Source organism: Ambystoma mexicanum, chromosome 10, assembly GCF_040938575.1.
Source record: "Ambystoma mexicanum isolate Mex_15411 chromosome 10, UKY_AmexF1_1, whole genome shotgun sequence".
Classification (NCBI taxonomy): Eukaryota; Metazoa; Chordata; class Amphibia; order Caudata; family Ambystomatidae; genus Ambystoma; species Ambystoma mexicanum.
Window position 1 is genome coordinate 1,602,202,565 of NC_090932.1, and position 17,756 is coordinate 1,602,220,320.

Below are 17,756 nucleotides of genomic sequence, written 5' to 3' on the forward strand. Positions count from 1 at the left end.
TGGTGCCCGGAATGAAGGTTATGAGCCTGCTTCCAAGGATGTTGGGTAGGTCCTGCATTCTTGGAAGTAGTGATCATGACAGCAGTTCAGAGTGACACACACCTATTTGAATCTGCTTGCAGGTGATGGAGGATATCCCTTGAGGCCGTGGCTACTCACCCCTGTGCGTAACCCGCAGAACAGCCATGAGGAGGAGTACAATCGTGTGCACACCCGTACCCGTGTTGTGATTGAGCAGACCTTTGGCCTGTAGAAGGGGCTGTTCCGCTGCCTCTGCAAGTCTGGTGGGGCACTCCTATATAGGCCTGAGAAGGTGGCAAAGATCACCATGGCCTGTGTCATGTTGCACAACATGTGCGTCCGGAGAAATGTACAACTGCCACCTGACATTGACATGCATGGGCCGGGTGAGGATGATGAGGATGGAGACGGAGGTGAAGTAGCTCCCCTGCCAGTAGGTGATGCACGGGATGGCCATGCTGTACGCCAAGCACTAATTCACGAATACTTCTGAAACACAGCGACTATGAAAGACTTGTGTCAGTCAGACACTGGGCCAATGTGGACATGCACACAGGGAATGTTGGGAGTTGGGCACCGAACACTGGGCACTGAACACCGTACCACATTAAATGGATGCACACAAAAATAAAAATGTCCAGCCATGGATTTTTCTTATCACAACGTGTGTATTATTTACAACAACAAAAATGTGCTCCCAGACTCCCCCAACAAACTCCCTGACCCCCCAACAAACTCCCAGTCCCTCCCAACAAACTCCCTGACCCCCCCAACAAACACCAACACCCCCAATAGACTCCACAAGATTCATCCCTTCACCCCCAACCTTGTGTTCCACTACCATTGTCCCCCCACACTACTTCCGGGACTTCTTCCTGTCCAGAGGCGGCATTTCAGTATGTGTGTGGCGCACTGGGCTGGTGGGGACAGATGAAGCTGGTGTGGAGGTGGTAGGTGATTCGCTGGCAGGTTCCACACCTCCTACAAGCCGTGGCCGCTGCATATGAAGCAGCATTTAGGTCAGCACCTGTATCACCGACCCCAGGCAGTCCCTCATTAGCCAAGCCGATGCATTGACAGCGGCTGTGTTTGCTTCGATGGCCGCTGTGGTCCCTGAAATTGCTGTGGCAATACCCTGCCTGGTTTCCTCCCCGTCCGCTATGTACTGGCGGAGTAGGTCTAACATGGCCTCCTGTTGGGCCTCCACCATCGACAATCGTGTCTCCAGGGTTCTGGAGGGGGCTGCAGTGGTGGGTTGTGCAGTCACGTGGATGGCATTTTCGGGACTGGACTCCTCAGAGGTGGGTAGGTCACAGTCACGGAGGCAGGGATCAACTTCACTGCAGGTGGGTGACTGCAGGTGTTGGGGCGAGGGGGTGGGCACGGGGCGAGGGGTGGCCGGGCATGTCACCTCGGTGTCACCCTCAGACTCCACACTGGCATCACGTTCTTCCCCAGTGGAGGCGGGTGCTTCCAGGGACTCCCCTTAGACAGGTGTGGGTGTGGCCTGCTTGTCTCCAGCGGAGGTGGTGGTGGTGGTTGCCCTCTTCTTACTGTGTGAGGTAGATGCCCTCGCAGTTGTCTCCTGGGTTGCTTCTTCCTCATCAGTGCCTGGGGGGATAGAAGAGATGCAGGGCATCAGTGATGGTGTGACATGGCAGTGGCGGTGCTGTTCATTATTCATTTGATCATGCTTTCTTGTTTTACAGGTGTGTCACGCAGGGTATTCAGAGGGGGCATGTAAGCATTCACTGCATGGCAGGTGGCATGCCGTTGATTTTGGGTTTGTGTGAAGTATCACATGGGCAAGCTCCAGGTGTGTTGGCTGTGTGTTGGTTAAGGGATGGGCACTCAGCATGTATTTCAGTGTGGCAGCGTTTGGCCCGCCATCTGTATTTGGGTATGGTCATGTGGGTGTTGGGACATGCATTGCCTTGCCTAGACTCTCTACCACTTCACTTGTGCTACTTCATGGTCTCCCCTACAGGGATCTGCAGGGTCACTCACCTCCTTCCACGGTTGATGCTGCACCCGTCTCCATCTCGCATAATCCCTCGATGGACTCGGGACTGATGAATCTGCTGGCCGTCTCCTCCCAGGGCATCAATTTGGCAGGGGGGGTGGGCATCGCTGCCTGTGGCCATGGCCTCCCTCCGATTGGTGGCCATGATATTGCGTACCCTCAACCGGAGGTCATCCCACCGCTTCCTGCAGTCCCTCACACTGCGCGGGGTGGGACCTACGGCTGATACCTTGCGGGCTACCTCCTGCCAGATTTGCCTCGTTTGTTGCTGCACCTCAAGCTTCTTGTCGTGGGATTGTATTGTGTCTGCATGTGCAGCTAGAGTGTCCGCTAATATGGTGAGCTCTGCGTCTGAGTAACGCTGTTTACGCAGCCGGGGGGTGGTCTTCCTGGTAGCCTTTGACATCCTCTATGGATTTCCACTGTGTTCTCCGAGTATCGACTGGTGGTTATGGAGGATGGCAATGGATTGTGTTTTAAAGATGGCCGCTGGCCCATTTCCCATTCCTGCGCGATGATGTAATTTCCGGGTCCGTTTTTTTGCGAACACAGTATTTAGGGGTTGGTATAAGGCGGTACCGCTATGGGCGGGTCCCGCGATGCAGTATAGGGGAGTTGGAGGCCCTTTAGCGGCATGGCGGTATTGCCACTACCGGCATGGGGGGACGCGCGTGCTTGCGCACTCGTAATCACCCGCTATTAGCGGGTTCATACGAACACGGACCCGCTCATTCCGGCATGCCGGTAATGAACCCGGTTTTACCGGGCAACTCGTAATGAGGCCCTAGATTTGGCAAAGCTGTGTTACACTCTGTTCATTCTTAAAGGGGAATGTGGCAATTTTACTCCCACCTCCATTTACACATCACTGCTATGGGAGTCTATCAAGATAAGGAATACATCGGAGGACACAATCCCTTCGAAGAACAAGTTACTTCTTACCTTGTAACGTTCTTTCGATGGGATGTTCCTCCGACGTATTCCTTATCGCCCCTCCCATCCATCCCCTCAGTAAAACTTCCCTTGTAGTTGCAGCTTACGCACCTTCAAGGTCAATAACCATTTCATGCACAGCTACTCTTAAGCTTCAAAATGGAACTGAGCAACGGACGCTGCGCGAGTCTATTTATACACACAATGATGTCGGCGCTGATACGGAGGCTGTCGAGGGACACCAACTCGAGGGACGTCGACGCGCAGCGCCCTCATCTAAAAAAAAATTCCGAGGCCAGCAAGCTGGAAGTAATCTATTATCAAGATAAGGAATACGTTGGAGGAACATCCCATCGAAAGAATGTTACAAGGTAAGAAGTAACTTGTTCTTTTTTGGCAACCATGGCCAGAGATCACAGTAGTGGCGGATGCCTCACTCATGGGGTGGGGAGCTCCTGCCAACAATCTGAAATTCAGCGGTCGTTGGTCTCCATCGGAGTCCAAACTACACATCTACCTTTTAGAGCTGAGACCAATCAGACTAGCGCTGAAAGCTTTCCTGCCATCTGTCAGGGGAAAAAATGTCCTGATAATGACGGACAACACAGTGGCCATGCATTATCTAAACAAAAGAGGAGGTGTAGGGTCACTACCTCTGTGCAGAGAGGCAATGAAGCTCTGGTATTGGGCAATTCAGGAAGGAATCTCTTTAACGGTAGTTCATCTAGCCGGGGAGGAGAATATGACGGCAGATGCTCTGAGCAGGCAGAGCACGGTGTCCCACGAATGGGAACTGGCTCAGGAAGTCATTCAAGAGATCTTTGCCCTTTGGGGAACCCCTCAAGTAGACCCAGTTGATTTCCGGTTGCAAATAGAAGTACAAAAGGTATTGCTCAAGGGAATTTCCCCCGAGAGGAGCCTTGAGAGACGTGTTCGTGGTGGAGTGGAATTTCCCACTATCGTACGCGTTCCCTCCGATTCCCGTTATTCCTCAGGTCATCAGGAGACTGAGATGGTTCAGGAACCGCATAATCCTAATTGCCCCGGATTGGGCCAGGAGAACGTGGAACTCAGACCTTCTAGACATGTCCATCTGTCCCCCAGTAATTCTTCCTCAGAGAGAGGACCTTCTCTCACAAATGGAGGGTCAGGTTCTGCATCCAGAGGTCAAAACTCTCAACCTTCACGCTTGGTATCTGAAAGGCTGAGATACAAGGATTGGGACCTTCCAGATGACATCATGGAGGTGTTGCTTTCGACAAGAAGGCCAGCAACAAAATCTCTATACCGTTGCTGTTGGAGGATGTTTTGCAACTGGTGCAGAGAAAAGAATGTCGATCCTTTTTTATGTTCTGTTCCGGAAGTACTGTCCTTCCTCTTGTCCCTAGCGCATAGAGGTCTAAATGTTGGAACCATTAAAGGTTATCTTGCAGCGCTTTCCATCTTGAAGCGCTCGCCGGAAGAATGCTCTTATTTCAAAATTCCTTTGGTAGTGCAATTCTTAAAGAGACTCACTAATGTGCTTCCTCCTTACCCATTCCAAGTGCCAATTTGGGATCTCAATCTGATTCTAAAATTCTTAATGTGTGCTCCTTTTGAGCCTTTGAAAACTTGTCCATTAAGATTACTGACATGGAAAACTGCTTTCCTAGTTGCTTTAACATCTGCAAGAAGAGTGAGCGAATTGCAGGCACTGTCTTCTGGGCGACCCTGTACGTGTTCCATAAGGACAGAATTGTGTTAAGGGTTAAACCCTCATTTTTACCTAAAGTAGTATCTGATTTTCATTTAAGTGAACATTATTTTACCCGCTTTCTATCCTCCACCCCATCCTACTAAGCTGGAGGAAAGATTACACAGGTTGGATCCAAGAAGAGCTTTAAGCATTTACATCTCTAGGCTTTCCAAGCTTAGAGTAGACAACCAATTGTTTATCGGCTACACCGCAAGGAAATTGGGTCAATCGGTGACAAAACAGACAATATCACGCTGGACTGTGCTTTGCATTTCAGAATGCTACAGATTAGCACAAAAAGACCCACCAGAAGGGTTAAGGGCTCATTCCACCAGAGGCATCACCTGTTTGACAGCCCTTCAAAGAGGTGTTCCAATAAGGTCCATTTGTGAAGCAGCAACTTGGTCTTCACTGCGCACCTTTTCAAAATTCTATAGTCTGGATGCTTCCCAGTCTAAGGAGCTGAATTTTGGTAAAGCAGTACTATATTCAGCCATCTAAGGGCATTGTAAAATCTAACTCCTCCTCCAGAGAAATTATCCATACTGCTTTGGGAGTCTATCTAAGATTAGGAATACGTTGGAGGACACAATCCACTCGAAGAACAAGTTACTTACCAACTGGTAACGTTCTTTCGATTGGATGTTCCTCCAACGTATTCCTCATCGCCCTCCCAGCCTACCCCTGTGTAGATTTTTCTGGGCTATTGCCAACTCAACTCTCGCAAGGCTGATACCTGTCTGCCGGCACAATCTACACAGTACAAAATCAAAGGTGAAAAATGAAAAACAGAACTGAGGCCAATGGGCGCCGCGCGTGCTACTTATATACACAATGACGTCACCTTCGACGGAGGCCTTCGAGGGACTATGGACTCAACGACATCGACGCACGGCGCCCTCTGCCGAAAATATTTCCGAAGAGCAGCAAAGCTGGATGGAATACATCTAAGATGAGGAATACGTTGGAGGAACATCCAATCGAAAGAACGTTATCAGTTGGTAAGTAACTTGTTCTTCTCTTTCATTGTCACCCACTCACCTGCACCCTGTCTCATTGTCATCCAGTCTGCTGTGAAAAATGTCATCCAGTCTGCTTTGCCCTGTTTCACAATCACCACACATTGCCCCTGACCCTACTTGCGCCTCTCAGCACTTGGGTACCCTGGCATGTGGGTATCGTTTCTTAAAACATTATAAAGCATAAAAACCTCCAAGGAGTAGGTTTGTTGCTACCCTTGCCAGCGGGAGCCTCGTCCATGAGTTGGCCTGTGCATATTCCGACTCCCTAAATATAGAGGTTCATACTAACCCCCCAGTATGACACATCTTGTTCTCCGAGTGCAGCCCACAGAAGGTATTGTGTTTATTACAAGGGCTGTGCAGCAGATAGGGATCATTATATACATGCACATATTTCTCCGCAGGCAGAGTAGATGGACCCAGCAGACCTTCTCTGCCGAAATTTCTCTCTGCAGAAACATGAATAATGAGTAGTGTTGGCATGCATTTTAAAAGAAATTATGTGTATTCAATATGTGCAATTCTAACAAAGGAAGCCTATTTAGTAGTTTGAATCAAGTTAAAGATGAAACTGTACTTGCACCACACACTGAGTTCTATCATCATCTCTTGGTTGTTGAGTTGAATGTATTCATCCTTGGTTTCATAATTGGCCTGAGCTTGGTAGGTGGCTACTTTATCTGGAGTAGAGAAATGGGAGGATCAATGCCCTTTTCTTGTTTGGGGGTATGAAGACTCTCAAATGTCCCTCTTTAGGCAGGGTGTCCTCACTTTGAGCACTATACATTACACACTAATTGTTTATTCATGTTGTTAATTAGACGTGACAATAGGGATGAGAAGCCTGCCTTCTTTCTTGGACCCAAAATATTTCACTTTTGTACTTTCGAATGTTGAGAAATATATGTAGATGCTTAGTAAAGCATGAAAGCACGTTCTCTTTGTTGGGAATTATTCATAAATATTTCTTTGTCGTGCAGGAATATTTAGCACCTTGGCAAGCCAAGTCACCCATTTGCCAAACGGATAGCGACACAACACAGAAGTCACATCTGTCATCATCTGAGAAGTCTGCTATGACGTGGGAGTCATATCACCTGCCAGAACTGCTCTTCTTAGGCAGTGTAAGCAGCACAACTGATCTCCCAGTAGAGAAGAGTTCCTCTCCTGCTTCCTTTGCCACAAGCTCTGCCAAGACTGACCGCATGAACACCTCAAGCCCAGAAAGCCATTTGTTATCCTCCAGTGGGCGATACATGCAGTTCCTTGACTTCTTAGAAGAAAAGAAGGTCTTCTCTGCACTTCAGGATGTCGTGGATAAAGCAATACAGCTGTTAGTAAAATCAGATGGGAAGGAAATAAATCTGTCAAAGCTCTTGGCATCTGACCCTGGGTTAATGCCGGAATCCTTCCAGGTGATTGACCCGACGGAGAAGGTTTTGGAGGTAACAGACGGGAAAATAATTGAACCACCAATCACTCAGATTTATAAGGCTGAGATTCAACCTCCAGGTTCAGGAGAGCAGCTACCACAGGCAGTTGGGGTAAAGCTCATGACATCTGACTCTGGAGTTATACCGGAATCATGCCCGATATCAGACCCAAAGAGAGAGGTTTTGGAAGTAGCAGATGAGAAAATAATTGAGCCTCCAATCATTCAGGTTTCTAAGGCTGAGATTCAGCCTCCACATTCAAGACTGCAGCTGCCAGAGACAGTTGCAGAAACGCTCATGCCTTCTGAGCCTGGAGTTATGCCTGAATCCTTCCCAAAATCTGACCCGAAGAGTGAGATTTTGGAGGTAGCAGGTGAAAAAGTAATTAAACAACCAATCATTCAGTTGTATAAGGCTGAGATTCAGCCTCCAGGTTCGGGACAGCAGTTGCCAGAGGCAGATGTAGTAAAGCTGATGGCATCCGACCACCAGGTGATGCCGGAATCCTTCCTGATATCTGACCCAAAGAGCAAGGTTTTGGAGGTAACAGCTGGAAAAATAATTGAGCCACCAATCATTCAGATTTTTAAAGCTGAGATTCAACCACAGGCAGCTGTCGTGCAACCATCTCAAGTGCCTGAACCACACAACGCACATGTGCCTCCAGAACAACCGCCTTCAATGACACCTCAGCGGGCGGCCACACCTCAAATAGTGAACCCAGTCTTAAGAGACATAGGAAGCGCCTCCACAAAGTCAAGCCAACGAAGCCGCTTTCCCACAGAGCCACCACGAAGTACCTCTGTAACATCGAGCTTTAGGTCGCAAACACCTAGCACCACCACTGGAGAGATGGAGCAGGCCTCCACGACAAAAAGCCTTAGAACCAGCTCCACAGTAAAAACAAAGTACTCGTTAGGCAGTAGCAGTCGTGCCACCTCATCCACATCCAAGTCAAAGCCTTCCACTTCAAAAGGCAGGGCCATGGGACGAGCAAAAAAAACATCTGATGCACCAGTAAATAAGGTAATCTTGCAATTATAGCCGAAATGTTATCAGATTTGAGAATGTGTTCCCTCCCCTTCTCTATCAATTTTGCATTTGTGTTATCTCCCCATCCATATCCAACCCTGGATGTCTCAGTTTAGGAGCCAGTGAGGGGGATTTGGCAGGTCACTGCGGACCAATGTTAATAACCAATTCCAGCATGTTTTTGATATCCTTATTTTTCTATGCAATGAATGTGTGCAGTACCACACGCCTGTCGATCATACAAAAATGACCTTCTGTTGACACAATTTATGAAACTGTGGTCCGTAACAGTATGTAAAGTTCAGTAGCCATGTTACTGTAATATTCATTCCCCAACCTGGTCAAAGGGACATCATACAAGAATAAAGAAAAGAAAGGGATCTGAACATTCCATCAACCAAAAATTGCCTATTTTTCTTAGGACTGCATATGAATTCACTACAAAGAAGGTTGCGGAATGGGCAGTGAATGTCCTTGTAAGTTGGGAAGTGGGGAATTCTCTCTCCTGTATTCAACACATGCCAAAGTTGGTTGCACTCAAAGTAATGAGTGTGTGCAGCTTTGGCTTTGGGGAGAAGGAGTGTTTCAATGGCAAATATTTAATCTCACAGAGATGAGCACATCTTTAATCTCACAAAGGCCAGCACACGGGTAACCTCTTTGCCTATACATGTGCACAGTGTGGCTTTCACCAGTCCTTTAGTGCTGGAACACCCTTTCAGTAGACAGTGCTACTACATTACTAAATAAGGGCACCAAGACCTTGGTTCTGCTCGTACAGGTCAAGCTGGCTGTGGGTTTGATCAGGCTTCTGCCAAATATCCTGATTTGACATAAATTAGCTCTTATTTGTAGGTTGAGCTGCACTCCTTTTATAAGCCAGGCCTCTTGTGCGGGAAGCTCTGGCAGCACACAACATTCCTTAGATCCACCATAAAGGACTTCTGTCTGTCCGGCTGGAGCTGCTGTTATGCACCAGAGTAGCCACAAGAGGAAGTATGACTCCAAACGTCTGAGACCTTAATCACTGTTAGTGGAGTTGCTGTTTTTTAAGACATGCAGACCACAACAACAGACAGTTAATGATACATTGGCCTTCCTCCTTCAGGTGTAACTGCTCGTACCCCAGTGCCCGGTTCTAAACTGGAGAAGGTTTTTTGGCTGATCGGGATTCAGGGATCCTATTTGAAGGCTTTCAATTTGAAATCCAATTCTTAGGTGCCTTTACCTTTTATTTGGTGGAAAAACAACAAACACTGAAAAGAATGCAGAAACGCATTTTAGACTTATAGAATGCTCTGTCTCTGTCTTCCATTTCCGCTAGAGCAAAGGTCCTCTTAGCTACTATTCATTTTTCATGAGCATTTAAGGCACACAAATCAGAGGGATTGAAAAATCTAAATTTGGCAGAACTGCTAAGAAAAAACCCTTGTGGACCAGGACGAAGCTTGCTGCCACAGTGTCGGCTGCCCAGGTCAAAGCTTTTGCTGGACATCCCCTTGAGTGAAGTTGTCTGAGCATTCTTATGTTATTTAATTGAAATGTTTCCCAATGCTGGCATGACACAGAGGGTCTTAGAGCGCAGTTCAAAGTTCAAAAGGTGAGAGGTAAAAACAGAAGTTGCAAAAATGTTCTGGACAGGATAGGAAGATTAGGGTAGACGGGTGATGGCCGGGGAGGTTGTGTGGATGGATTAGGTGTAGGGGAAAGAGGTATGATTTGAAGCTTTTCGGAAAGTGATGATTGTGGTTTCAGTGGTAGGATATTCCAGACTCTGAGTGCCCACTGGGTGAATGCGTGCTTTTGTGTGCATTTTTTTGTTTGTTTGCAGAATGGAATGTGTAGGAGATGTATTCTGGTGTTTGTGTGGGTGATGAGTTTCTGTTTGTTGTGACATTAGAATGGGGTTTTGATGTGGATGGATTTGCATAAGTTGCAGAGTCCTTTGAAAGCGATTCTCTGGGGTCCAGGGTGCCGGTGGGGTTGGGAGAGAGCTGGAGTGATGTGTGAGTATTTGGGTAGTTACAGGATGAATCCAGCCACTGCGTTCATCACCATCCCATAGCAATGGTGCCCTTGTGAAGTCTTTGAAAGGAGCGTTTCCATACTCCAGCTTGGACAGAACTAGTGCTTGGACTGCTGTGCAGAAGCCATCAGGAAGGATGTGTCTTATCTTGCATAGGAGGTGTAGGTTGCAAGCTTGCTTTGGTGATATCAGCTATGTGGTGTATGAAGGATAGGTGGGGGTCGATGGTGAAGCCCAAAGATTTGACAGGTGTGGGGAAGGATATGGGCAGGTTGTCCATTGCAAGTTCTTTGATCGAGGGGGTGAGGCTGGGTTTGTCCCAGGGGGCGGGCCAGAAGAGTAGATATTCTTTCTTGGATAGGTTTAGTTTTAGGACATTGATGGCTATTCACATGGTGATCATGGGGAGACAGCTTTTGTGGTTGTGGAGTTGATTTGATATGATAAGTTATTTATAACGTGCCTGTACACAAGTGTTTCAAGGCGCGACAAGACAAGGGGGAAGAGGGAGAACAAAACAAACAATCTTACTAGGTCTTGTGTCATTCAGATCATGCAAGTGCAAACAACGTAAAGTGCAGGGGGAGGGAGAAGGGGGAAGCTCTAGGGAGAGGGAAGGGGGAAGTGCCATCAGGTCAGTATTTCTCTGAGGACGAGCAGCCAGGCAGGCGTGGCTCTGGGTAAGTGCAAGTTGGCAGGGGACTGTAGGGTTACAGTCCCTTACTGCGCAGTAGGCCCGTAGGCAGCGCAGGGGAGACTGGTCATGGAGGATCCTGTTACCCATTGAGACTCTAAGGATAGCCAGGCAACCAGTCAGTGCAGTGGACATGAGGGTCAGCAGGGGAGAGAGAGAGTAAGCAGAGTCAAAAAGGAAGGGCTTGAGCTGCTTCTGGAATTTCATACGGCCCGGCTCTAGTTTGAGAGGGCCAGGGAGGCCATTCCAGATAGATCTACCCCCCACTCTCTGTCTGGAGAAGCGTCTGACCTTCAGAGTTGGAGGTGGCTGAGGGAAGGGCTCAAGAAGGAAGGTGTTTTGGAAAAGAGAGTTGAATGTAGTGCAGGCTCCAGCCCCAGAAAGCCCTGTAGATGATGAAGAGGGTCTTGAACTTGATCCTTGCCACCACCAGGAGTCAGTGGAGGGATTTCAGGGCTGGAGAGATATGGTCCCTGGGCTTGAGGCCAAGGACAAGTCTTGCAGTCCTGTTCTGGATAATGTGCAGAGGGCGAAAAGTAGAGGAATGCAGATTGTGAAAGAGGCTGTTGCAGTGGTCCAGCCTAGAGAGAACTAGGGTTTTGGAGACAATGACCTTCTGGAGGGAAAGGGACAAAAGGAAGAATACCTCTGGGGAGTTTCAGCTGCTAGGCCCCTAGTGCTAAATGGTTCTCGTTCCCTGTGTTTTCTGACTTGGACATACTGAAAGTGATTCACTGCCTTAAATCTGCTCCGGCTGATGCCAGCCCTCTACCGCTACTTAAAGACATTTCTGCTGAGCTGATGCCTCATATTACTGCTGCTATTAATGCGTCTTTTCAAAAGGGACTGATTTCTAGTCCTCTGAAACATGCCCTGGTGCTTCCTTTATTGAAAAAAACATCCCTTGACCCAGAGGTGTTGGCCAATTTTCGCCCCATCTCTTGCCCTTCTCTATGATGGTTCTTGAGGCTCTGGTATACCCCCTCCTCTCATCTTTCCTGGAATCAACTGGATTTTTTTCGATCCCTACCAGTCTGGTTGTTGTCCTGGTATGGGGGACTGAATCAGTTCTCAACTCAGTCATGGATGACCTCGCCTGTCTTGTCGATCAGGGTTGGGTTGGAGCGGTACTACTGTTAGACCTGTCTGCTGCATTTGATACGGTTGACCACCGCACCCTGTTGTCCCGGTTGTCGAAAGCTGGTATCTGGTCAGGTACAGGACTGGTTCTCTGCTTTTCTGGCAGCTCGTTTCCAGTCAGTATCACATCCCCCTTTTTGCTGGTGTCGAATGCTGGTATCTGGTCAGGTACAGGACTGGTGCTCTGCTTTTCTGGCATCTCGTTCCAGTCAGTATCACGTCCCTCTTTTTGCTCGCAATCTGTGCTGCTGTCGTGCAGGGTCCGTCAGGGATCCGCACTTTCACTACATTTGTTCAATATGTATATTTGACTGCTTCTTCTTCTGATATTACTCTTATGCCAACGATATGCAGATTTTGGTCGTCTCAACTTTACTTGTGCTGATACTGTGGGTCAGCTGAGGAGATGGCTGGAGGACCTAGGATCATGGATGGCAGCCAATTTACCAAAGCTGAATGGCAATAAGATGGATGTGCTGGTTGTTGAAACCCTTGCCCTCTTTTCTTCTGGTCGTCTGAGTTCTGGCCGGCCTCGTTTGGCCCTTGTCCTCAAAATCTGGGAGTAACAATGTCATCATCTTTATCTATGGCAGAACAGGTGACAGCTGTCTGTAAATCTGGACACTTCAAACTTCGTATGTTGCGTAAAGTGTTTCCTTATGTCCCAGCCAAATTTCACTCCCCGGAGGTGGCCGCTCTTGTGCTGAGTACGACCAACAACTGCAACTCGCTTCATCTGCGGCAGCCACGCTATCTTACCAATCGGCTTCAGCTGCTTAAAAATGCAGCTGTCAGGACAGTGCTGCACCACCCTTTCCGAGCACATATGTCTCCTCTCCTTAGGCAACTTCATTGGCTTCTTATGGAGAAGAGGATTCTCTTCAAGTCTATGTGTATCATTCATCTGGCTTTTTATAAGTTGGGCGCAGAATATATCCGTGAGAAATGTCCATGCTATGTTCCTTCTCGCCCTCAGCGGTCTCAGCATGCCTACTTGCTGCCTGTCCCTCGTACCAGACTATGGGATGACGTGCCTTTTCTGTGATGGCTGTGAAGGCCTGGAATGATCTCCCTCTGGCTCTTCGAGCCATGAATGACCATTCTGTCTTTCGCCGGTCCTTGAACACTTATCTGTTCTAGGCTGTTTTTACCGCTTCCGCCCTTCTTGCGTCCGCTTAGTGCCATGATGCCTTCGGGTGTACCTGCGCTTTAGAAATGCACATAATATAACAGGTCTGTAGTGGGCCTTCTTGGCAAGGTCAGTGATGTGAGGAGAGAAGGAGAGAGTGTAGTCAAAGATGACACCAAGGTTTTTTGCCTCAAAGGAAGGCGAAGGAAGGGCCCAAGGAGGGCGACCAGAGTGAAATAAATAAAGCAGGAGCAGGGGTCTGTAAGGAAGGCATGGTATCAAAGTAAGACAGACAAGTGATCACAGTTCAAGGGTGTTTATTAAATTGTAAAGTGGGTGAGATAAACGCCTAATCTAAACCTAAATCTAAGACGGGAGCAAGCTACAACGATTAAATCATAATAATACAGTCCTAGTGGAGTCTAGTCAAATAACAGGGCCTATACTGGGAAAACCTATTGCCAATACTTACTGCTATGCTACAAAAGAGTGTGGGATAATATTCACAAGAAAATAAAAGAGTTATCACAAAATGATAAGTCAGGATGTTATGGCTGGGGTCTCCCTTACCCACGTTTTTTAGTACGGGACAAGTCGAGGCTCCTGTGCAAAGCACACTCCTGGGCTTCTCTGGCACGAGCGTACAGTCCCTTTGCTGCTCCCATAGCCTGGAACGACTTACAGATGGAACTCAGGGGCATACAATCCATGGATCTCTTTAAGAGAAAATTAAAAAAACATCTGTTTGCCTAACCCCGTCACTTACCTCTGAGTCATACCCCATAACGACTGCCTTTTCTGTTTTTTGTGTGTTGTGTCGCTGTTGCGCCCTCAAGCCTACAGGTCTATGGACTGTGCAATACAAATCTTAAGTAAAGTAAAATATCAGGACCTCCTGTGTCCAAGTCTCTTTCATGCAAAGTCTCTGGCTTCAGAAGGCCTGATATGCCAAAACAACAAAACAAAAGTTTCTTCAGTCGTTGTTCATGTTGGGTTATTACCCTTCACCCTTGGATCCCCTTCAGCCGGGCTCTGATCCCTTTCTCAGTTGTCAGCCTCCCTCAGTCGGGCTCAGACCTACCACTCACTGTGGACATCCCTCAGTCGGGTTAATTCCTGTCGTCACAATGTAGTTTACTTAGCTTCTTCACAGAGTAGGATTAATTTCCTTTTGCGTTTCCTTTGGCGTCCATCAATTGGATTCACTATCGCCTTTCAATCTCAATCAACTCATTTGAAATATTCAGAAGTCTGAATGTCTTTTTGAACAATCTCATAATGTACCGTTTTGGTCCCCCTTGTCGGGCTCAGACCTTCCAAAGCACTTGCCAGTTTTAAACAGAGACTTCCGAAGGGTGGTCACGTCTCGCCGGGTCACTCTGTTTGCTTATGGGAAGTGCAGGCTTTACAAAAACCACAGTTCGGACAGCGTTCCCCCTTAGGCGGGCGTCAACGCGGATTTCACAATTCTCTCAGTTGGATTCACTATTTCACAATCATCAAATCTTCAGCAATGTGTCAAGGGCTTTCAATTGTACAAGGTGTTTGGCTTGACCCATGAATGACCACCTTGCCACCTCACGCCGGCCTTTCCTATGGGCTCTTGGTAGTTGTTGTTTTCAATAATTTTGTATTATCACATTCTCTTCATTGAGGAGATGAGTACTAGCTAGAGACGTTCCGACGAGCGCCCACGTGGTGCCAGGCCACTCTATCTCTGGTAACAAGTTTGTCCATCACAAAAGACCTCAGTCTATTTATCTTTTTAATGTTGCCACTGCAACCTTGAGCTTAACACAGTCCGGTTCCCTATCAGGTTCTTCTGTATCACTGGCTGTGCTGAACTCGTTGGCGTTTCTTTTGCCACTGGAGTCAAGGACGGTACCACAATGGCAACCGTGTCTCCCCGTCCCGGCTATCAGTCTGGGAGAGTTCCATGTACTGCTGACATCCGTCACACAATTCGCCAGCTGCGATTCCTGGTCTCATGGTTTCTTTGTCGGAGGCTTTGCGGGCCTGAGTTGAAAAGGGCAAGGGCAACTCCTTCCTTGACGTCCTTTCAGGTTTTGTCTTTCTCCTCCATTTGAACTGCCATCCTGGAATAGCTGCTTCTTCATGCGTTGGGCCTTGCTCAGAGTGTGCTCTCGTGCTTCGCCTTTTATCCCTATGGGGAAAGGAAAGGTCACTCAGGTGTGTGTAGTTGTCAGCAATAGCCTGGCTCGGTCTGAATCATGTGTTGGGACATGTCAGGTAAATGGCTCTGGTCGTTTTCGCTCACAGTGTGAGAAAGTGTTTGTGTAGGAAAAGGTGGGGTAGAGTTTCTGCATATCTTATCTGGCAGGATGGGAAAAAGGCGTCATAAGGAAGGGGATACTGCGTCTCACCCTTTGGTGTCCCACTTCCACTCCATGAAGACCCCCCATCCAGGTGATCCTCCCTCACTGGTCTACCCACAGAAACTGGATCCAATAGCGTTGGCCATGTCCTGGCCACCTGGATGACAGATCCCCGGGAACAAGCAAGTGAGACACCTTCAGGTTTCCCACAGGTCCCAATGAGAAAGATCTCAGTCTTGCTGGCATTAAGGCAGAGATCGTTGGAGGCACACCAATCCTGAATAGCCGATAGGCAATCAGGAATGGGCGAGTGAGGAGAATGGGCTGAGGAGAGCCTGAAAGAGAACTGAGAGTCATCTGCATAACACTGAAAGTTAGAGGAGAAGGTAGAGATCAGGTGGGCCAAGTAGACATTGAAGAGCGGGTGTGAGTGGTTAAAGCCCTGGGGAACACCACATGAGGAGAGAGAGATGGTGGAGAGAAAGGACCCAAGTTGTACCTGGGAGGGTCCATCCCGGAGGGAGGAAGGTCAACCACTCCAGGAACTGATCCGTGATGCCCAGGTTCTCGTGGAGTCGATTGATCAGGATGGCATGATTGACTTTCCAAAAGCAGAGGAAAGGTCAAGAAGGATGATGTGGAAAATAGAAAGTACATTTGAATCGAGATTAGTGAGCAGATCTTCATGGGTGTTCAGGAGAGCAGTTTCCGTGCCTCTGGCTGCTCTAACGCCAGGATGATGGTCATGGAGACAACCAACCGATTCAGTGTGGAGTGTAAGCTGGGAGATGGGCAGCTTTTCCAGGAGTTCGTCCAGAAAAGGGAGTGATGGAGATCGGGCGATTGTTTGCCGGACAGGAAGAATCCGCCAAAGGCTTTTTAAGGAGGGGCGCACAAGGGAGTGCTTGAGGAGGGAGGGGAAAGTTCCAGTGGCAAAAGAGTGATTGAAGAAATTGGCTAAGGCTGGAGCAAGGGTGTAAATGTGGTCTTTGATGTTTATGGAGGAGCAGGGGAGCATCTGTTTGGACGACACTTTCATAGATCGGACTTGTCTATAAACATTGTCAGGTGTAGTCGGAGAGAAAGAGGAGAAAGGAGGAGGAGAGGGAAAGGCTGCCAGAGGGGGACCAGGAGAGGTAGAGGGAGATGAAGAGAGAGGACATGATATCCTGAATTTTAGTGGTCTAGTGAAAAGCCAGTGCAGAGGGCCTGGGAGGGAACAGGAGAGGTTGATACCCCAGAAGGATTGGCCAGCTGCTTAGATTTTAAAGAGTTTGGCCGTGTTGTTAGAGGCCGTAGAGATGTGGGCTTGGATGTAGACTCTCTTCTCGGACAGGGCAGAGAGTCAGTATTACCTTTGGAGCAGGCGGCAGGCCATTTTGTCAGAGGATGCACCTGATGCCCTTCCCTTCCTCTGAGCTACCCTGCACTTGCATTTCAGGCCGGTGAGGTCGGAGTCATCCCAAAAATTGCACTTGGAAGAAGGCCAGAGTGAGGGGAAGAAGGAGTGAACAGGGGTCCAAATGGGAAGGATCTTAGTTTTTCACAGGCGATGAGGCAGAGATCATTGGAGTTGCACCAGGACTGGATGGCAGATAAGCAGTCAGGGATGATGGAAGGTGCAAGAGGGTCAGCAGGAAGTTTGAAAAATATTTGTGTTTTGTCTGCATAACACTGGAAGTTGGGGGAAAAAGAGGAGATGAGGTGTGCAAGCTGAGAAAGGTAGATGTTAAAGAGCCAAGGGGAGAGGATAGAGCCCTGGGGGACACTACAGGTGGAGAAGAAAGTAGGAGAGGAGAAGGAGCCCAAGATGACATGGGATTAGCGGTCAGTTAGGATGGATGTCAGCCAGTCCAGTGCCCTATCCAAGATACCAACGGTATAGTGGAGCCTTTGTATGAGGATGGAATGGTTGACTTTGTCAAAGGAAGAGGAGAGATCGAGTAGGATGAGTACAGCCTGGGAGTTGGAGTCAAGTGATGTGAGCATGTCCTCACGGGTGTTCAGAAGAGCAGTGTCCGTGACTCTGGATGCTCAGAATCCAGATTGATGGTCGTGGAGACTACCAACAAGTTTTGTGTGCAAGTTGAGTTGGGGCAAGGCCAACTTATCCAGCAGTTTCCCCAGAAAGGGGGTGATGGAAATAGGGCGGTAGTTGGCGGGACTGGTAGGTTCTGCTGAAGGTTTTTTCAGGATGGGGCGCAGAAGGGAGTGCTTGAGAGAGGAGGGGGA

At 48.3% G+C, this 17,756-nt stretch overlaps 1 protein-coding gene across 2 annotated transcripts in view; it reads left to right on the forward strand.

Moving 5' to 3' along the window:
- LOC138492657 (serine-rich adhesin for platelets-like) overlaps positions 1–17,756 on the forward strand; it is a 994,122-nt gene that overhangs the window by 559,509 nt on the left and 416,857 nt on the right. For both annotated transcript variants that reach the window (XM_069619973.1, XM_069619974.1), the window contains exon 4: positions 6,715–8,193. In XM_069619973.1, coding sequence (XP_069476074.1) covers positions 6,715–8,193 — 1,479 coding nt within the window. The remainder of the gene's footprint in view (positions 1–6,714; positions 8,194–17,756) is intronic.